This window comes from Lepidochelys kempii, chromosome 4, assembly GCF_965140285.1.
Source record: "Lepidochelys kempii isolate rLepKem1 chromosome 4, rLepKem1.hap1, whole genome shotgun sequence".
NCBI lineage: Eukaryota > Metazoa > Chordata > Testudines > Cheloniidae > Lepidochelys > Lepidochelys kempii.
This window is the reverse complement of record NC_136383.1, coordinates 13,248,925-13,270,897: the sequence shown is the minus strand read 5'-3', so window position 1 is coordinate 13,270,897 and position 21,973 is coordinate 13,248,925. Positions and strand designations below refer to the sequence as shown.

Here is a 21,973-nt window from a genome sequence, read left to right as displayed (position 1 = left end):
ATTGTCAATATTATTGAAATTTTCAATGTTTTTTTTTTTTAATTTTTATCCAAATTTTTTCATTTACCAAAAACTGTTTTTGTACTGCAAACCGCATTTTCAGTACACAGACATTTTTTGAAAATGTTGGTAAAACAGATCATGGGAAATCTGGCCAAAATTGGCAAAGGGATCTATTTTGAATCCTGTCAAATGGAAATGTCAACATTTTTCATTACCTAACTTCTCCTGTATTTTGACCTCTCTTAGTAACTCCTTAAGCTGGTTCCTATTTACACCAGCTGAAGATTTGATTCTCTGGATTTCAATTCTAAGATACATTTTTGCACTGGAACAAATGGGAAGGAAAAAAGTACCTTTCCTTTCTCTTCCCCTTCATTTGATTTAAGAGACATCAGTTTATGGAGTATTTGATAGCACTTCTTTTATTGTCAGTGTCAGTTAAGTGGTTCTTACATGTCAACAAATATGTATTTCAAGTCATAATTACACAATGCTATATGATAATAACCTTAAATTGTAAACTGATTGGCAACCTCTGGCAACCCCAACACAGGAGAAAAAAAAAAGTCATTTTAAGAATCATAGAAAGCAGCTGAAAATATGACGTGTGTAGCCAAGATGTGCAAAGTAAGTAAAATTGTCTGTAAGCAGCGATCAGATTGACTGGCTCAAACTTTCAAAATTTCCTTATGATGAACTGGAAAATAATTGTGCCCTTATCCCTGCGTCCAAAGAGACATCTCTCTCTTTCCCCAGCTTCCCTCTCCAACATACTGCAAAAGGGTGACAGCAACTAATGTTGCTAATGTGACAGTAATGTGAAAGTTGCTAATGTGACAACTAATGTGACAGTAACCAACTAACACTACCAAACAACAAATCTAGCTAAGAACATGTGCATAATCTTGGCACTACAAACAGGCTGCTCCAACTCTCTTTCTGCATGGTAACATGGCATGGAAGAAAAGGAGGCATTTGTTAAGATTTCAACATTGGTGATCGAGATGCTAAAGAGCCTGAGTGCTAGCTAGAGAGCGTGTTGGCCACATGCAGACAGGCTGCTGGTCTGGCTATGGCCTGGCTGAGCAGTTTGTTTCTGACCCCACAGGCCAAGTTCTACCCTCAGTTAAATGCCTGCACCGTGTATGGAAGATTCATGACTAGCGAGGGCAGAATTTGTCTCTGCCTGTTGGGGGTAAGAAAGGGATCCTGGTGCCCACATTAGCCGCATGAAAACATACAAATACGTAACACGAGTGATCTTCATGAGGCAGTGACATTGCATTAGAAAAGCCCTGAGTGTTGTGCTCCTACCAAGCGTAAGTGCAGTCCGAGGGAAAACATAAGCACCGAGGCTGCAAGTACACGGCCAATCCACACTGCCAGAATACCGAGAGATTGACCTTGGGGTTTGTATTACACACTTTAGGTTGGTTATAATGGAAGCACCTTTCATCTGTTAATCGACTTTAGCTTTCAGGCCAGCTTGGGAGAGGGCAGTAGGAGAGGCGGGGGAACCTGGGTATGAGAAACAGATATGCCCCATATCCGCTCATTTTCATTTATTAATATTAGTATCTATTATTTGTATTACCATAGTACCTAGGAACTCTAGGCATGGACCAGGGCCCCACTCTGGAGTCTAATAGGAAAAGCTTTTGATCTCTCCTGTCTAGGAAAGGTCCTGCCTGGCCCCACATGCGGTCATTTAGAACTTGTGCAAAGCAGGGGTAAAATGCTTTCAGGCTGATCTGCTGGCTTTTAACATCCACTTTACACAAGTCATACCAGGGCGAGGCCAATGGAGAATCAGGCCTGGAACCACAAAGCATTTGCTATCAGATGGTCTCATGTCTAACCTTCACTGAAAATGAAATCCCTTTCATTAGCCAACCCAGGCATGGTTTCAGACATGGGGAAAATCTCGTATGTGTGATTGCCAAATCCACCTCCCCACCCCCCATCATTGACTCTGTATTGTCCATTTTTAAAGAAAGCAAATCCGAGTTTTGATGACTGGGACTGTATTGATTTCAGGCCATGCAGCATGTTATGACAGCCAAAAGCAATTCCAACCGCCCCCTGCACCATGTAACTACTCTGTTAATGGAGGTATTTGAGGATTTACCAAGCGCTGATTTAAAAGGCCTGTTGTAATTACACAACTGCAGGACTGTGCTCCCTGACACATGCCTCCATCCTCTTCCAATCTAGAGCACTAGACCTGGCTGCTGTGACATTTACACAGTTTCACTGCTTTTCTAAAACACCCCCTCGGGATGTAGGACACTAATTCTTTCACAAGGCCAGAACCTCAGCTGAAGTCAATGGAGCAGTGCCAATTTACACCAGTATTCCTTACTGAACCAGCAGAAATTGGCCAACGATCAGTAGGTCACCATTAGAAGAGTTAAAACAGGAACATTTGCATCCCAGTCCACTGTGCATAGAGTAAAAACAACGAGGAGTCCTTGTGGCACCTTAGAGACTAACACATTTATTTGGGCATAAGCTTTCGTGGTCTAGAACCCAAATAAATTTGAACTTATGCCCAAATAAATGTGTTAGTCTCGAAGGTGCCACAAGGACTCCTCGTTGTTTTTGCTGATACAGACTAACATGGCTACTGCTCTGAAACCTGTGCATAGAGTAGTCCCCTCCCCTACGCCTCACATGTCTCATCAGTTAAAACAGCCACACTCTGCTGGGGGCTCTTCAGAATTGCTATTTTAATAGCAGGATTGAATAAACCAGCCACTGCCCACAAGGATAAGATGACAGGTTTCAGAGTAACAGCTGTGTTAGTCTGTATTCGCAAAAAGAAAAGGAGGACTTGTGGCACCTTAGAGACTAACCAATTTATTTGAGCATAAGCTTTCGTGAGCTACAGCTCACTTCATCACTTTAGATAAGCTATTACCAGCAGGAGAGTGGGGTGGGGGCAGGTATTTTTTCATGCTTTGTGTGTATAAAAAGATCTTCTACACTTTCCACAGTATGCATCCGATGAAGTGAGCTTATGCTCAAATAAATTGGTTAGTCTCTAAGGTGCCACAAGTACTCCTTTTCTTTTTAAGGATAAGATGGTCCATATTAACCCATCACTGGACCGTACACAAATATACACTTCAGGTTTGGCCCAACCACCCCTCTGTCATGGCTTTGCAACCTGGCGCACAGAGTCACAGTGCCGCTCAGGTCTGGCCCGTCCATTTTGGGCTCCCACCAGGAATGTGGGCCCTAGGTACACGCCTTGGTTGCCTCTGTGTTAATCTGGCCTTGAGCATTGGCTGCTGAGAATGAGACAGTCAGGGAAAGTATGGGCCGTGACCCCCTTAGCACCAAAGTAAGCTCATGCACAGCCCAGGGCTAAGGCTTGTATTCTGAACCCAGGCCAGGGAGCAGCGGGCAGAAAAGGAAGAGGCATAAGCAGCAGACGTACAGGTCCCCAACCGAGGGGCTTCCTCACTAGGGAAAAGCAGGATGTTCTTAACTGGAGATAACTAACCTGAGGTAAAATCCTAGTGAAGACGAGGCAATATGTAGCTTTCATGAGTTAGCAGGTCAAGAGAAAGACTATGGGGGATCTTAGGACTGACCTTGACCTGATAACCAATCTGTTTGGTCTTCATTAGGATTTTACTTCACGTTACCTAGCAGGGTGGGCATAGTGGCCCCAGCCCCCCAGTGCCAGGAGGTGCGGCCCCAGCCCCCTCAGCCCTGGGAGGGAGGGCAGTGCAGCCCCAGCCCTCCCCCCAATGCCAGCAGGGTGGGCTGTGCTGCCCCAGCTCCCCCAGAGCTGGAGCACCGGGAGGGCAGGCAGCACGGCCTGAGGGCCACCGCACAGGGGGAGCCGCAGAATGGGAAGCAGGACGGGAAGGCCTGGGGGGGCCGAGCGTGGGCGCGGCCACACCTGGCTGTTTGGGGAGGCACAGCCGCCCCCAGCCTATGATACCCACCGGCAATGAGCACCTGACAACCTGCCCGAGAACGAGCGCAGATTAGTGACACCAGAAGCCAAGCGTTACTATTTCTCTACCTTGGGGGCTGCATTCACATCCACTGCCGGCATGCAGGGATTTGCAAGACCCCTGGTGCTGCTGCCTCCACGGCTCCATGATGGCTAGGCACAAAACATTCCCAATGGTTCAGCTTCCCCTCCCCCATCTGGTACGGACAGCTGGGATGATTTAGTCCAAATTCGTTGCGCAGGGCGGAAGATCAAAACAGAATATGGAAGATATCAGATTACAGAATGAGTCAGCAGCAAGATCACTCTTTCCATGGCCAAAACCATGCACGTGAGCCAAGAATGTAGTGCGAAGGCACCCAGGAGAAGGAAGAGCACCTGTACCTTTCCTGTAAATCGGTCACTATTCAGCTGTGCAAAGGGAGGAGAACAGAGTGAGCGTTTGGATCCCAAACAGGGATGCTGCTTTCAAACTGCACATTAAAATACCTTATTTAGTCCTAGCCCAAAGCTGTCAATTAAGTTTTCACATGGTTGACTTAAGTTTTGAATGGAATCCAGCCTTGTGAAACAAAACATGGTGAATCTCTTCTGAGCAGGGAGAAGATCTGTCTGCGTGTCACCACCTGAACTTTTGGCTTCAGCAGACTTGCCCAGAGGAAAGAAAGAAAAGCAAAATTGCCCCACTCCTGGGCTCCTCCCATCTCCCACTTGTGACAAGTCATCCCAAGAAACAAAACCAAACCATGTCCATCACAACACACAGGTCATGAACATCCCATCCTGGAAGGTCCTGCTGCCGTTGCTCCCAGAAAACACACTCTACGCTGTTTCAAACACAACTATTTGGCCAGATCTTTACATGTTTGCTTGTTACTCACGGGTCTAGCAAACAGAGAGAGACTGCTCAAGGCTGTGTGCATATTGACCCTTGTGAAAGAGCATTCTAAACAGTTAGTAAATACAGCCCACCCTCTGCTGGTGAACTGACAGCTGCTGAAACTCTATTCAGAGATATACCAAATCAAAAGAGAGCTGGTCAGGGAATTATTTCCCCCATCAAAAGTAACATTTTCAAAAAGTACCAAGGTGACTTTAGGAGCTGAACTGCCATTGACAATCAATGGGGCATAGGGTCCTAAAGTTACTCAGCTGCTTTGGATGAAAATTTCTTAACTGTCTCTAGTTTTTAGCCACTGGTTGAGGTGCGTCACTGCAGCTGCGTCTGTTCAAACCCCAAGTCTAGATGGGCAGTCCGCGATACACAGTGATGTGCATCCTGGGTAAGCTACCCCCATGTGAGACATGTTCGGTGTGTCTAAATTAGGGGTTTGCACCACTGCAGCCACGTCACTGTAGCTACACCCATGGCTGAAAGCCGAATGTTCTGATTTGTTTCAATGCATTGCAACGTGCAAACAGTTATAGTGAGCCTCTGCACCGTGCACTGCTGTTCCATGTACGTTCTTCTCTATACAATTAACTTTATGCTACTTCTAATTAAGGGAACAGGAATGCATCATGGGAAATGAGGCAATAAATAGGTTTCCTCTCCAGCTAAAGGCACTTAGAAGCAAACTCACTGAGACTGACAAATGTTTAATTTTCTCCAGGTACATGGCAAAATGTTCTTTCCCCAATCTGATGACTCAGGAAACCCCAGAGAATTAGCAGAAGAATGTTTATATAAGGTCGTGCAAAATTCCTTCCTGAAACCCGAACCTTAACTCATCGCAATGAAACACAGGACAAAGGGATGGTGGAACTTCCTTCAGGAAGATTGCCAGGAATGGGTACCCAAAATACAGCATCCACATGAATGTACAGACAGTACTAGTTGCTCAGAGTTTAGTAACAATAAAAGGATCCATTTTTTCCTTGATATATGCTTATAATTCCAATATGGACAGTAATTTACTTTCCGCTGTATAAATGTAAATGATCATTTGCCTCAATGACAGTTGCTCGTGTGATTGGAGGTTAACCTCTAAACGACTTATATACTAACCCCAGTAAATACACACAGTGACAACTGACTTCCCCAGAAGCTGAGCATGTGGACTGAGGGGAGTATGAGCTAGAGGGCCAGATCCTCAGCTGGTGCAAATCGACACTGAGTAAAGTGACAGACCTATCTAGCGCTAGGGGACCTTTAAAGGGAGGTGCCCTCTGGCTTGAGGGGCCTTACGAAACACTTTGTGGGGCAGAACCATGTTCAAGTCAAGAAGCAGCTAAAATGGTCCTTTTGGCTCTGTTTGGACTATCCCTAGTTTCTTCCTTTCAAAAAAAATTCTGCATGCCGTAGTGACATGCAATTGCTTTGTTCCTCCAGAGACATCCTGTAACACACAGGGCAGATCACCTTCAGGGTATGTGAGGGCTGAAATTTCATATGGCAGCAAGGTAGTAGGATGCTCTAGCTCTGTCATGCTTCCCAAGGCAGCAATACATTTGAAGCCTGCAGGGAGCACTTGCTTCAAGAAAAAGGTCCTTAAAAACAGCAGTATAAACAGTGCACACTCTCATTTTCACCATTTACTGTTGAAACATAAATTAATTGCATGAAGGTCTTACAAACCATGCAAGTCAGAGCCTTTGGGGGCACTGGTATGTGAGGCCCTCTTGCAGTATGATGGGATGAACAAACACACACAAGACAGGAACAGCTTAAACAGCAGCAGCAACATAAAATTTCTACGAGGTTAGACCAGAGTGACCAAACTGTGTCTTGTGAGTCAAATGTAGCCCATGGCTTTCTACAATGCAGTCCATGGACTCCCTCATCTTTAATGCGGAGGGCGGTGGTGGTGGAAAGACTCCTCGGGAGACATGTGCAAAGCCTTGGAGAACTAGAGGTCCAAGAATTCAATGCTCCATAAGTGAGATAACACCCACTGTCTTAAAAAGGAGGCCATTTCCAATCTGCTTTTCTTAATGCAAAGTACCTGCAGCCCTGGAGCTCTGGGTAAGTTGCCCAAGTGATGTTCAGTTGGGCAAATTTGGTTGTCCCAGGTTAGACTGACTGAGAAATGACTCACTAACCCTACAGCAGAAGCCCCATTTATCTAACTAGGACAAATGAGCTTTTGGGGTAGGCAGAAGACTTAATTGCAAGCTATTCACGCTGGGGCATGTAACCCACTGTTAGCCGTTCGGGGATTTCAGATAAGATGGGTCCAGATAAACGAGGTATTACAGTTTTTAAAAGAAATGCTGGTGTGTACATCATCCCCTTTAGAAAAAGCAACCTATATGTAATGCCCTTTAAAGACCCTCTCCCAAATCAAACTAACAACCTTCAGGTTGCTTTTAGCACAGATCTTGCCTTTGTACTGTCTTAAATCATCTGTGAATCCAGAACCAGAAGGGAATCTTTTTGCTTCACCCTAACTTTGACTCCTGAGTTGCTTGGTTCACACAAGTGCTTGTTTAAACTCTGGATGTATCAAGCCACGGGATCCAGAAGAGGGTAGATTATACTTTGCTGGGCAAAGTCTCCTTTGCAAGGGTGCTTACTGCGCATTCAGGAAATGTTGAAACGGGTTGAAGCTTTTTCTGGCTGCCCTTTATTATGTAAAAAGCCCCTGGAAAAGATGCTCCATTCTAGGGTGCGACTATCTTTGGAGATTCCTCTTCTTGTTAAGTTTTCACAAAATACAAAATTAAATGCATTTTCTACATACAGAGCCAAGACTCAAGTAAGCAACTAGTATACGTACAACAACTTACACATTCAGTCTTGTTTTTAAAAAAATATAAATATCAATAATGTTCAGGAGCATTGTGGGTTGGTTTTATTTTTAAGGCTTCATTCTTTCAGATCCTTCATTATTTAACAATAGTGCCTCACTCTGATTGAGGTGTTGGGGTGGGGGTGGGGGAAGCAGAGGCAACCATGCCATGTTACCAAAGATGACATCTTTGTTCATGATGAGCTGGCCCATTCAAAAATAAGTGCCTCCTTCTCATACCTTGTAGCCAGAGAAATCTTTCACCTCCCTCTAGTGTGAGCCAGGCTGGATTAAGTTTTCATAGTGAGCTCTCGGGGCGATGGCATAGGGAGAGGAAAACAAAGACTTTATTACTGGTTTTTTCCTTCCTTGGATTCTCTTTTTAAACCCATCGCTCCACTGTAATTGTTGAGAGCTCTCCAAAAAGTATGCCGATTAAATAAACTCAAGCAGAAGAGCTGTACCCGAGGCTTGTCCGGGAAAGGTTAAAGTGAAGAGGCCGATGGTGTAGGTAAACTACTGCTGACCCCCGGGGGGGTTGTGGCTGCTGTGGCTGGGGCCGCTGCTGCTGTTGTGTCCGTGGGGATGAAGTCTGTAGGGAGGCTTTCCGTCAGGCACTTGAGCTGTTCCTGACCCAATTTAATCTTGTCGTCCAGCTCCCGCTGCTCGATGAGAAGTGTGGACTTCATCTTCACAAAGTGCTGGTACTCCTGGAGCTGCTCCTCCGAGAGGTAGTTGCCCAAGATGTCCAAGACCACACGTTCTCGCCGGTCCAGGTTCTCCTTCAGCTCCCGGGCATCCTCATGCTGGCCAGCCAGCAGCTTCCTCTTCTCATTGAGAGAGCTCTGCCACATCAGAGACAGGGAATTAACATCACAGTGCTAATCCCACAACCTCTTCCCCTCCCCACAGACAGCCTTTCCCTCCTCTGGCAGTGATGGCCTGGGGACTATGCTTCCCTCTTTCATGGTCACACACATGGAGAAGGGGAATAACATTTCAATGAGGCTCAAACATGAATCCTACTCAGTCATACTCTGAAGATGTTTGGTCAACATGGTGGGTGAGGTCATATCTTTTATTGGACCATCTTCTGTTGGTGAGAGAGATGAGCTTTTGAGTTTACACAGAGCTCTTCTTGTTTCTCTCACCAATAGAAGTCGGTCCAATAAAAGATATTATGTCACCCACCTTGTGTCTCCAATATCCTAGGACCAATACTTCATACAGCATGGTCAACATGGTGCAGACGGGGTTAGAAATTGTTAACAAAACACGATTGAGCCATGGTTTCTGCCATGCTTTTGCCCCCCGAGCATGGTCTGGCCACAAAGGGCTAAAACATGGTTAGCTGGAGCCAAGAGACCACCATTTGTCCAGCTATGTGCTGCTTCGTCTGCAGTTCTGCTTGCACAGCTGATGGTAAGACCAGTCAAAACAAATGCTTTTTTTACATTGCCAAGATGCACAGGGCGAGAGTCATTTGTACAAAATATCAGCCAAGATTCGTGGGGCCAGAATCGTGTTTTTTATACCCAGGGAACAGGCTCAACTGTTGGCTCCACTTTGGAGGCTACAATCCTATATATGGCTGGGAGTTTCAAAGGTTCCTAAGAGACTTAGAGGCCCGGTTCCCGTTGACGCACCTAATTCCTTGAAGCCCGTTTGAAAGTCCCAGCCTATATGTGTGTGTTCTTCTAATCACCCATTTGTTCAGCGCTCTGAAAATCACCAACATTCTAAAGTTTACAAAAAGAGACATACCCACTCTTCAGTATTCACATCTTCACCTAGGCTGCTCAAAACGTTCTCCACCCGGGCCAGACGCCCTGAGAGGGAGAGCAAGAGGTTCACCACTTTATCCAGGTCGCCTATGAACATCTTGTATTTGTCAAACTCGTTGGGCTTGCATAACTCGCTGATCAACACCTCCACCTCCTCTCCCAGGGCATTATTCATCTTGATGTCTTCTAGCAGGCTCTCCTTAGCTTCCTGCAAGATCTCCAGTTTGTGGGACAAACTCGTGATGAGCTCAGCCTGGTAGGAGGGAAATATTATTACTAGTCTTTATAGGGTATGCTGTGCTGTCTGTGTGACCATATGAAAACATGGCCCTGGTCCCATTAGAATGAAAATTCAGCAAATGCTGACAATGATCACAGCGGGATGAGCTGGAGAGAGAAGAGGAAATGGAGGAGACAGTGAAACTCAATGGGAGAAGGTTTGAGCTGTTGGCCAAATGATATTAGGGTACCGCTTTACTTGCCTAGTAGCCCAAATCGTAACCTGCTTTTGTAATGATTGGGCAAGATTTTTGGTGCCACGCCTTGATGCACCACTTGATATACCTGAAAGGGAATATTGAAACTTCCCTTCCTTTGTAAAGCGCTTTGAGATCTCCGGATGAAGAGTGCTTTATAAGACTGTATATATTGAAATCAATGGGAGTTAGGCACTTAAGTACCTTTAAAAATCTGGGCCTATATCACACTCCCACACCTTCAGGATTCTTGTTTGCATGTTACTTTTTGCACTGTCCTTTGTTCAAATAAACATTATTTTAAAAATTGATTGAAAAAAAGGGAGCAAACGTGACTAATTAACCAAGACTCTGGCCAGGGTTGTTACGGTGTAACAAATGCCAGGGCTGGAAGTTGTTAGCTGCATAGTGCATGCTGGCTCAAAAAGCCTTGAGGGAAAAGAGAAAAAAAACTTGTTATGTTTTTCCCTCCTATTTTTGTCCTCTTAGACTGTACTATAAAGTGCTTGAAGCTTGGGGCTCTGAAGTACGTAGAAACCTCAGCATCAGGTGCAAGTGCCACTTTCAATTTCAGCTTCAGCCAGAGCCGTGGCATTTCTCCCTTGGCAGAACCCACTGCCTGGGCTGAAGTGGCCCTCAGCAAAGAGAAACAAACCAGCATGTAGCTTTACCAGCTAAGGAGAGTCAAAGCTCATTTTGTGAAAACCCCTGCAGCTGTTGCACAGCCAGTGGGAAAATCACCCTGAAGGGCAGCCATGCTGTGCATGTCCTGGAGTGCCTGATTCCGATTAGGGTTTGGAGGAAAGCAATAAGTACATGTATTCCCTGGTATGAGGCTGGTACTGCTACGGTTCTGCTTTCACTGAGCAGTTAGCCCCAGCAGAGTGTGCATCAGGAGCCGTTGGAACACCATGTGTTCTGCTTTTGCTTTCAGCTTCCTATGGAGTAATAATATATCATTATCGCTAGTTGAATATGCATTGCACACAGAGGCTACAGGGTACAATATGAGGTCTCATTCCAAAGAGTAAGTCCCTGGGGTATTGAAACGTTTCAAGGAACAACCCTCTTTCTATCAGAAGTGCCGGTAGTTTCATGTAGGCAGACTCTGTGCTTCAAATAAAGTGGATCTTTCACTACAGTCAAACAAACTGTAGTGGAAACTCTGGGGATGCTTGGAAGTGGTCTTTTAAAGCAAGGAGATGCCCATTAGAGGTAGTTTTCAAAGCAAGCTTCCCTCTATCTAAAGAATACAGTATCGTTTAGCCGGTTACCACCAGATGGCTGCATGATTCACAGATCTGTTGGGAGTCTAGAGCTGTCACCAGCAGTTAGTTTTCTGATTGCGGAGTCCATTAGCATTTCTGTGGCAGGGCCGAGGGTCAGTGAAATGTGAACAAATACTCTTAACCATAGATTTCAGCTGCCCAGGTTCACAGTGATGGGGCACAGCTAAGTCATTTCATTTTATAGCTGGGAATCCCCAAGGGGAAGATGACTGGCTGTTGGGTACTAATGCACAATGTTTTTTGGAAGGGGGAAGAGAAATTATAGCCTCAGCTCCTGATTCATTAGCATTACACTGTAAGCTCATCAGGGTAGGGACTGTATCTTCCCATGTGTTTGTGCAGTCCAATGGGGCCCAGCTGTGACTGGGACCTCAGAACTACTGGAATACAAACACATCATAAGAATGGCTCTGATCCTGGGTTGTGCTTTGGTCTCTTTGCAATGCTCTCCCCTTGCAAAGCGGCTCTAATCTCAGTGAATTCAGCCTTCCCTGTGCAGGCAGATCCTCAGGGGGATTACTGGAGCCACCATAGCTGCTCCTACACCAACCTCTGTTGCAGCCAGTGCAGGGAGTGTGGCCATGGAAAAGGGGCGTGGCTTGGGAATTCCTATGCCCTAGTGCAGGGTTCCCAATTTTTTTCCCGAGTCCCACTGGTGCAGCTGCAATGGGCACTGCAGCCCACTATTAACATGAGTCCGTCAGGGAGAGGGGCATCACCGGGCGTGAGCTGCCCCTCACCTCAGCAGGAACCAGGGCCAGTGCAAGGCGAAGGGGCCAGGCAGGTGCCACAGCCAGCCCCTGCCAACACCCCCAGCATCAGCAGCCTGCTGAGTGCCCTGAGCTTGTCACCTGCAGCCTGGCCTCAGTCAAACACCCAGCACCTTGGGGTGCCTCACAGACACCCCCTGCCTGGGAATGAGGAAAGGACTTGAGGGCTGCCGCTGCCAGGAAGAGGCCCAGCTGTTTCCTTGACGGTCCCCATCATGGCATTGTCCAGGTGGAAACCGAGTAGCACCACCGAGTCCCGGTACCTGGGGGAGCCATGGGACCAATACTCCAGAGAGCCTGACACTCATTGATCCTGGGGTGCGGCAACTCAGAGCAGAAACAGCCGTGAACCTTCCAGCCTCCTCCAGCCACCCTGGGAGCCACCGCCTTCTCCTTGCCCTCCATCTGGCAGCACTGCTTTGCCCTCTCCCAGCCCTAGGCACAGGCCATCTCCAGCAGCACTCCGCCAACAAATACAATTTGGTGGGGGCAACATTCCCCATGCCCCTCCCAAACTCCAGTAATGGCTGACCACCCGGGACTGTGTCGTGGCCCACCTTTAGGCTGCAGCCCACAGTTTGGGAACCCCTGCCCTAACGACCCCTTGTTGCCTTTGGCAGTTGATGTAGTTTAGAGCAGCCTTCAGGCTGTTGCAATCCATGCTAGAGAGCCAAGAGGCACAGAGCAGCCCCAGGATCGTGGGAGTGAAAAGAGCATCTTTGTGCTCCTTGGCTGTAGCTGAGGATCCAGTCATTCTAAACACATAAGAGGACCACACTGGTCTCACTACATGTGATCAAGAATCCTTTGCTACTCCGACCCCCCCCCCCATACACACAACAGCCAAGCAAACACCAAACAGCACCTCCTGGCACTAATACTTCTGACTGCAGGCCCAGTTTGCTCCTCAGTAGGAAAGAATATGTTTCTACTGAATGCTACAGATGGGCCCTCGCTATTGGGCAATGTGAAACCCTCAGCTGTGTGGCTGGAACGCAGGACATCATCAGCTGAATACAGGCTCATCCTCTGAAACTGGGCTGGGTGGCAGAACCTCCCTGTGCCGAAGCGTTTGTCCTGAGCCTCGGCTCACTTGCTCCTGGGTAGCTCCAGTGGCTGCAGGGGCTGCACTCCGGATTCACACCGGCGTCCGGGAGAACAGAACTGAGGTCCCTTGTCTTTTGCCAGGTGCTATTGTAGTGACCCAGCTAGAATTCATGGGCCTGGGAAACTGGGGGCAAGGGCGTCGGTAGCCAAAGGAGCAAAGAAGGCAGCTGAATTATTACAGTGGCAAATGGGAAAATGCCACAGAGCCACTCAAAGGGCCTGGTCTAAAGCCCAATGGGAGCATTTCCAGTGACTTCCACGAGCTTTGGATGAGGCCCAGAGCGCGCTGCATTGGTGCTACTCACTGGTGATCTGCAAGTTTTGCCGGAGAACCGTGACCGGTCATTCAGAATGTTGTCTGTGTATAGTCCCTGTCCTTGAGCCCCTTGTACCAGGACAGTGTCAGGTGGTGGGGGTGGAGGCAGGGAGCAAACATACCTTTTAATCAGAGCTTTGTCCTGGAATGCCTAGGAGTCTGAAGTGGACCTGAAAGCACTTGCTTTGTATTCATTAATCAGTGACTCCCCTGCCCTTCCAAATGCCAGCTCACACAGTCCTTTGCATATTTACAATGGAAATGTGCTTGCTTTACCCAAATGACCTCTTGGAGTAGCTGCCTCCCCTCATAATACCTATGCAAATGTTACTTCACACAGACACCCAGCAAACATGCCAAAGCAATCTCGCTAATCACTCAGATCCATTTCTGTTTTCCCACGCAAATGTAACCTTTGATTCTTGGGACTTGTCCCCTTCTGGCAGGCTTGCACCTACTTGCTGGCTTGTCAATCCTTCACTACATGCATCTGAATCATTAGCTCAACCCCTTATCCTTCTTGTCTTTTTGTTGATACGGGCGGATGGGCGTTAGCTATGTTCAACAGCACTCAAAGGATTAATCCAATGCTGCAAATCTTGGACTGTCTGTAACTAGTAGATTTAAAGTGAAGTGCGCTACAAACTGTGGACTAGGCTAGTTATTTAAACCAGGTGTTAAGTGGGGCAGAAGGCACAAGCTAAATGTTTGTGATCACTTGCGCGTTGTCAAATCATTTATTCAGTATGCAGTTATTATCCTGCATCTCTGCAGAATCATAGAAACGAGACAAGGCCTGTTACCTTAGCTATATTCCACTGCCAGGGTTGGATTGCTCCCTACAGAACATTTTCTAGCACATTGCTGAAGTTTATTTTAAATGTCCTATGAAATGGAGCTTCCCAATTCTATCTTTAATTATTTGCATTCCGGGTGCACCAAGATGGCCCAAATGAGATTGGGTTCCCCTTCTATCTAGGCCTTGTACATACACATAATAAGAGACAGACCCTGGCCCAAGGAGTTTACAATCACAATAGACAAGACAGACAATGGCTGGGAGCAGACACAGAAGGGAAACTAGCATTGAGTGGTGAAGGGATTCAGCCAAGCTCACACAACAGGCCAGTTGCCACACTGGGTCTAAGACCCAGGTTGCCAGATTCCCAGTCCAGTGTCCTAGACACTAGATCAAGCAACGTGTGAGCTCAGTGCGCAAAGTATATACACGTGTTTACAACACAGGGTACTTGTGCAACTCTTTGTATATTTCAGCCTGTTCAAACTAACCTATCATACTGAAGGAATAAAAATACTGTTATGTTATCCTGTCCAGTGAGACACAGTGTGCTGTCAAGTTACAGCAGTGATTTGTTTTTGACTTGGGGGGAAAAGAACATAGAAATATGTGTGGGTTCTCTCCAGCAACAACCTGCCTCCAGGGATTTGCGAGCTTTGCAGTGTCCATCTTCAGTGGGTCACAAAGGTGAGAATTCCCCTGGCAACCTAGGAGCCCTGCCACCAGCCCTGCCAGAACTGAGTTCTAGGAACTGACATCAAGAGCCTCAGCAACAGAGTGGAGCAAGAGAGAGCCCAAGGCACTGGGCTGGGCATCACAGGACCTGGGTTCTGTTCCTGCCTCTGCCACTGACCTGAGCTGTGACCTTGGTTGGGCAAGTCACTACCTTTCTGTTTCCTCTCCCACCTTCTGTAAGCTCTTTGGGGCAGGGACTCTCTTGTAATAAAGACCGTATGGCACCTAGAACAACTGGGGTGAACCTCAAGCTGACACTAGGAAAGCCAAAATTCACACAAGTTGGAACCAGTGTTCCCTCTAATTTTTTCCATGTGCGGAATTAATTTTGTTATATGCACCAATATGGAAGTAATGTGTGACTTCATACTGGTGCACAAAACAAAATTCATGTGGTGGGGGTGGGGCCGAGGGGTTCGGAGTGTGGGAGCGGGCTCAGGGCTGGAGCAGAGGGCTGGGTGCAGGGGGTGAGGGCTCCGGCTGTGGATGTGGGCCCTGGAGTGGGGCCAGGGAACAGGGGATCAGGGCTGGGGCAGAGGGTTGGGTGCAGAGGGTGAGGTTGGCTGGGGGGTGTGGGCTCTAGGGTGGGGCTGGGGATGAGAAGTTTGGGGTGCAGGAGGGTGCTGAGGGGCTACGGTGGGGAAAGAGGACTCCCCCCAACTCTCTCTCCCCGCAGCAGCACCTGGGCTGGAGGGAGAGGTGCCTCTCCCTGCCGTGGCAGCTCTGGGGCCTGCAGGATAGGCTCCCCTCCCCCGGCCCCAGCAGGTCCTGGCTGGGGGAGGGCCACTCCCCGGCTGGGTCCAAGCCACTCTGGCTGCGCCACCCTGGTTGCAGCTGGGTCTGCGCTGCCTGGCCAAGCCTGGGGCTGGGCTGGGTCGCCCCGGCTGCAGCTGGGCCTGATACAGCTGCGGCTGGGCCCGATCTGGCAGCGGCTGGGTTCCAGACCATTCTGGCTGTGCCACCCCAGCAGGGGCCTGATCGTGGCTGAGCCTGGGTCCAAACCACTCCGGCCGCAGCTAGGGCCACCCTGGCCATGGCTGGGCCTGATCGCACTGCTGAATATGACCCCTGGAGTGGGGCCAGGGAACAGGGGATCAGGGCTGGGGCAGAGGGTTGGGTGCAGAGGGTGAGGTTGGCTGGGGGTGTGGGCTCTGGGGTGGGGCTGGGGATGAGGAGTTTGGGGTGCAGAAGGGTGCTGAGGGGCTACGGCAGGGAAAGAGGACCCCTCCCCCCCAGCTCTCTCTCCCCGCAGCAGCACACGCAGACCAACAGAAACCCACGCTGTGAATTTACCTTCTTCTCATTGATGTCCAGCTGTTCCTCTTCCTTGTCCACATCTTTTGGCAAGTCTCTGATTTTATTCAGCAGCTCTGCTTTGGGGGCCGACATGTTATAGTAAGCAGTGCAGGTGACCAAAGTTACAGCAACTTCCTTTTCTTCTCTTCTATACCACAGTGAAAAAGACGCACAACAGATGCAGAGAGGGCTTTAGTTTAGATAAGGGAATAGAGAAATGTCAGGGTATCAGCTAGGATAGTCTATTAATAGGGTCTGTAAAGGAGACTGCCACTTCCCACCAGTAGATGGTGCATGTCAGCCTATTTTCAAATCCTTCCACACTGGGAAAGCCAGCACAATCGCACTGATGTTTGGTTGTCTGCTAACAACTTGTCTAAACACTGGGGCCGGATCCTCAGCTAGTCTAAACTGGTATAGCGCCACTGAAGTCAATTTAATTGAATATCTTATCCAGCATAATCCAGTTATAATTTATTACAGCAGGGCTTCTCCAGCTGTTGTATTTGGCCCTCTGTCTTACTCGAAGTATCAGAGGGGGTAGCCACGTTAGTCTGGATCTGTAAAAGCGGCAAAGAGTCCTGTGGCACCTTATAGACTTGTCTATAAGGTGCCACAGGACTCTTTGTCTAATGTTAAAAGAAAAGGAGGACTTGTGGCACCTTAGAGACTCACCCATTTATTTGAGCATGAGCTTTCGTGAGCTACAGCTCACTTCCTCGGATGCGTGCCAATGAAGCGAGCTGTAGCTCACGAAAGCTCATGCTCAAATAAATGGGTGAGTCTCTAAGGTGCCACAAGTCCTCCTGTTCTTTTTGCGGATACAGACTAACACGGCTGCTCCTCTGAAACCTGTCTTACGTTAGGCATTCTTCAAAGTTTTGGGTAAATTTTGCAGCACACAGTAGTATTTTTCATAAGCGATTCCCCCAGGCTCCCCCCCCCCAAAAAATATTGCCTCTCATAAACTATCTATCTGCCTTCCCAATGATTTGGTCCCGATTCTGTTCTCCCACCACTTTTACATGGAGGTAACTCCATTGGGTTCAATGGAGTTACTCCTGGTTACCCGCGTGTGAGAGATCAGAATTAGGCCCTTTCTCCCTGGTTTGGAGGCGTAGCATGGATCTCAGTTTCCAAAAACACGAGAAACGTCATTGCAGAGATTAGCCAACAAGGGGGTGGAGTGAAGCCACCTCTCCCTCCCCATGTGTCTATGCCAAACTCAGCACCATATTCTCTACTGGTCTTAGTGTCCTGGAGCTTAGAGGAGAGAAGGTCCCGAAGTCAATGGCTATGCACAGCCAAGACTGTAGGAATCCCGTTTACAGAATGATTTGCTAATCCCAGTGTATGGGGACTGAAAGCAAACTAGTGCTCCAGCCTCACTGGCAGGAGGAATTCAGCCTGCACTCTTCCATACAAGCGAGCAGGCTAAGAGCACTTCTTATATATCAGCTAAACCCTGAAATGAACCGGGCTCACCTGTCATCCTCAGGCACCGTCCTGCTGGCTTTCTTTTGCATCATCTTCCTTTTCATGTTGCTATCTTTCAGCAAGCTGGTTCCATTGGGAAAGATCCCTTCCATTAAGTCCATGGTTGTCTTCATTCTGGAGTCTGGATCCAGGATATCTGCTAGAGACTTATCCCTATGGACGATCTCCTTGGCTAGGGCCTCTGACTTAATATCCTCTGGGGTCTTCTTCTTCACTTGAATAGCTGTGCCCTGAGTCCCGGGGCTGAGGCCACCATTTTCCGAATCCTTCCCCTGGGCCTCTGGCTCTTTCAGGTTGCCTCCAAGTTGCTCTGCATTCTGCTTCTCAGAGTTCGGCCACTCCCCTTGAGCAGCAGGTGACTGGTGCAGTGACTCAGTGTTCCCAACAGGTGGTGAAGCGGCCCAGCTGGTTTCCCTGCTGTTGGAGCTCAACCCCGGCTTTCCCCTGTCAACCAGACTCCTGGGAAACCTGCCAAAGCTGCTGTGGACAGAAAAATTCTATGACAAACATGGGGTGAAGGACTCCTTTTGGAGAGTGAAGGTACGGCACAAGCAAGAGAGGTGAATAGTAGATCACATTTCCCTTTCCACTACACGTTCTCTGGTCTATTTGAACTGTAAGCTCTTTGGGGCAGAGACTGCCTCTTGCTAATTGTTTGTACCTAGAAAAACCCACTCTAAGAAGCTAGTGGCACCAGAAGTAAATGATCCCCACGACTCCGAAGCACAGTTGCTTCCTTATTCCAGTAAAGACTGAATGAGTGAGTTACAAACTTCTTGTGTTGGACAATGTGGGGCAACTGTTGTGCTCACTCCCAGTGACACATAACAAGCTGATCCTTGCTGGGGGAGCTAAAACGACAGCAGCCACCCTCCTAGCAAGCGGTCGGAGATCAGGTTTGTCAGCCCCACAAGGAAGTCAATCAGCTTGACATTCTCAAGCTGGGAACGAGAATAAGCCTGAACAATTCAAATCCTAGCTGTCCTTTTCACACTGACACCAAAGGTTCCTTAACAACTCACTGCCACAGCCCTGCTAATAAAGTTGGGATGGGCCCGATCCTCAGCTGGTATAACTTTGAAGTCCATGAAGCTGCTCTGATTTACACCAGCCCACGGCCTGCTTTACAAGTGACTCTGGCGGGATAAACTAATTGCACTCAGGAGCTGCGATATTTGCATAACCACCTCTTGACACCCAGTCACCATGTTGTGACAGGATCATTTTGCGCAGGCTCTGTGATATATTCGGAGACACTTTGATCCTGCAAGTCTAGGTTTCATGTGGGATCATCCCCCTCAAAACCTGGGAGGTCCCCCTGACAAGTGGAATGGAGAGCACCCACCGCAGCACGTCAGAACCCCAGGACTGATTCTCCTCTCACACAGCAATAAATAAGGCGTAATGTCCTTGTGCTGTAACTGAGAGGAGAATCAAGCCCAGGATATTCTGTTAGTTACAGGCCTCAGTGATAGCCATAGGTTTATGAGACCTATGCAGCTGCATAGGGCCCATTTAACCAGGGATCTCCTTGCCCTGCCAGTGCCACCGACAGTAATGGACTTGCCAACTTTGGGTACTGACTCAGGCTCACAGATCTCGGGCTGCAGGGCTAAAAATAGCAGGGTAAACATTCGGATTTGACACTGGAGCCTGGGCTCTGAAATCCCATGACGGGGGTGGGTCTCAAGACCCCAGGCTCCAGCCTGAGCTTGAGTGTCAACATCGCTTTTTTAGCCCTGCAGCCCGAGCCCCACAAGGAGCAGTAGGTGTCGCGGGTTTTTTATTGCCGTGTAGGTGCCATAGAGCTTGAAAACCAGAGGGGACCATTTCGTCTGCCCCGTCCCCCGTATAGCACAGACCACAGTCTCAGCATTCTGTGACACCCCCTTCTTTCTTAGTGTCACTGATCCTTCTCTGTCCGCCCACAGAGCCAGAAGCGAGCAAGTTCTGGTGACAGAGACTTTGTCCAACTTCCCTGCTTTCCTTGCTGTGAGCGTACACTCCCTAGAAGCCTTTCCGCTCAGCTAGTGGCTGTGAATGGGTCCCATGGGTATGCAGTGTGTGTGTGTGGGGGGGGGTGCTCCATCCCAGATGGATTGGGCCCGGCATATCTTACCCCTTATGGCCCTACAAAGACTAAAGCTGGCCCGGGAAGACACCAGGGCATTACAGCTCTCCCTTACCTTATTTTGGTCTCTTCTACAAGCCTTGTGGATTTGTCTCCTGTTATCCCACCTGCTTCAAATGCAGCCGGAGGAGGAGGTGGAAATACCTCTGCGTCGCTTGTGAAAGCGCTGGGGCTCCACTCAGGAAGAGGAGGTGGTGGTGGCGGAGGGGGTAAGGGTTTAAATGCAGTCCCTACAGCACCAGGCTGCGAGTCCTTGATAAACACCTCATCGTCTCCCTCTTCCAGCAGGCCCGGTGGGGGAGTCAGCTGAAGGCCTGACTCGGAGATCCGCAGAGAGATCTTCCCAGAGGGAGGAGGAGTCTCCGGATCGGAAGAAGTGCTGCTTTGTATCGGTAGGCTCTGCCATCTTTGAAAGAACTTTTGCCCAGACACCTGAGAAGACACCGAGCCCTTTGGGAAGCTGTCATCATTGACCGAATGAGCCCATTTCACTTTGGATGGGAGGAGTCTCTGAGTAAGCATGGCCTTTCTCTGCATTGCTTCTTCGGCTGAGTCCTCAGGGGAGCTGTCATTATGGTACAGAGGCCGTGCCTGACCCTTATCATTGCCTTCAGTGGGGACCGTGTCTAGTTTGGTACGTTGCCTCATTGCCAGGTCGTCCCCAGCAGCCTGCAGATCTGAGGGAGTCTGGGTGGAATGAGCAGCGGTAGATTGGGACTGACCAGGTCCAGAAGGAATACGGTTAAGAAGCAAGGGTCTGGCTCCCTGCTTAGGTTCGGAAGAATGATTCTTCAAGTCTGTTGGCGATGAGACACACCTTTGAGTCCTGCTGATTTGCTTAGGGGATTCTGAGGCCTGGTGGCTCTCAATCAGAGTGGACGAGCTTGTGAGGTCATTGCCAGGAGGATGGGGACGATAATTTGGGATTGTTGGCTTTTCAGGGTGGCTTCTTTTCTTACTGCTGTAGGACCTAAGACAAGATATAACTAAGATAAATCTACCATTTTCATTCAAGGAACCCTTTAAAAAGCTAAGAACCCCTTTAAAAAGCTAAGAACTCACATGTACCCCTTTAAAAAGCTAAGAACTCACATTAGACCTTAATACCAGAGGCATGCTGCCAATTTCTGCCTCCAGTTAAAGCTGATTTCAGTGGGATTGCACTGGTGAAACCAGCAGTTAATTCTGGTCCACTCAGAGTAGGCACACAGATATTATGGTGATGGACTGGGCACCATATAAGGACCTAGAGAAATAAAAATTACAACTAATCTATTAATAGGTTTTTTCCCCCCAAAGGGTGATGTGTAACAGGGTGAATAATCTGGTTTGAGGACTGTAGGAGAAATATATTTCTGTGGGCATGAGAGTCATGAAGTTCGATCCAACTTACAGAAAACAGCAGGAACTGTAGCTAACAATGCAGGCAACATAGCTAATCATGCAAGACCTAAGCAACACAGCTATCTATACAGGGACAACCTAGGTCCAATGCACTAGTTATTTAACTCCAGTTAGCATCTTGATTTATTATCGGCAGTGCATGTAGTGACTCCTAGAGACACTTCTTATTAAAGACCCTGTTTTTGGTTGCTTATAATTTTGCCAAATTTAATCTGTGTGGGCTGAAATGTCCCATGCTGGGTGTCTGCTTCAGGCTGCTTTTTTTTTTTTTTTTGGAACATTTCAGCTAAAATGCTTCCAAGAATGAGGCTAGAGAGAAATACATTGTTTTAGCCATCTTAAAAAATTCTTAGAACTGTGAGGTCCTCTGGAAAAATAGCATATTATGTACTATTCATGCAAAACTGTTATTAGATGTATTGTAACGCATACACACAAGGAGGGCCCAAGTAAGGTTGCAGAGGCAAACTTAATTTTGACATTTCCTAACTTTTGAGTGCTCCACTTTGCAACATCAACGTTCTCTTAATGTAGGGTTGGGGTGTTTTTGGTTTTTTTACCTAGTGCCAGATGGGTTCCAGGCACTTTGCAGACAATACAAAGACAAGTACTTTGCCCCAGTGAGCTACCAATCTGAATGGGCAACAGACTAAATTGTTCACACC

General features: G+C 48.0%; 1 protein-coding gene across 4 annotated transcripts in view; it reads right to left on the bottom strand.

Annotated features, from left to right (window-relative positions):
• Nucleotides 1-407: 407 nt before the first annotated feature.
• SHROOM3 (shroom family member 3) overlaps nucleotides 408-21,973 on the bottom strand; it is a 164,047-nt gene continuing 142,481 nt past the window's right edge. For 3 of the 4 annotated variants that reach the window (XM_073340435.2, XM_078852428.1, XM_073340436.1), the window contains 5 exons: nucleotides 19,960-20,874; nucleotides 17,762-18,253; nucleotides 16,274-16,424; nucleotides 9,469-9,741; nucleotides 408-8,549 (listed from right to left, as the gene is read on the bottom strand). In XM_073340435.2, coding sequence (XP_073196536.1) covers nucleotides 8,190-8,549; nucleotides 9,469-9,741; nucleotides 16,274-16,424; nucleotides 17,762-18,253; nucleotides 19,960-20,874 — 2,191 coding nt within the window. In that variant the 3' untranslated portion in view covers nucleotides 408-8,189. The remainder of the gene's footprint in view (nucleotides 8,550-9,468; nucleotides 9,742-16,273; nucleotides 16,425-17,761; nucleotides 18,254-19,959; nucleotides 20,875-21,973) is intronic. The other variant, XM_073340432.2, reaches the window with a different exon arrangement.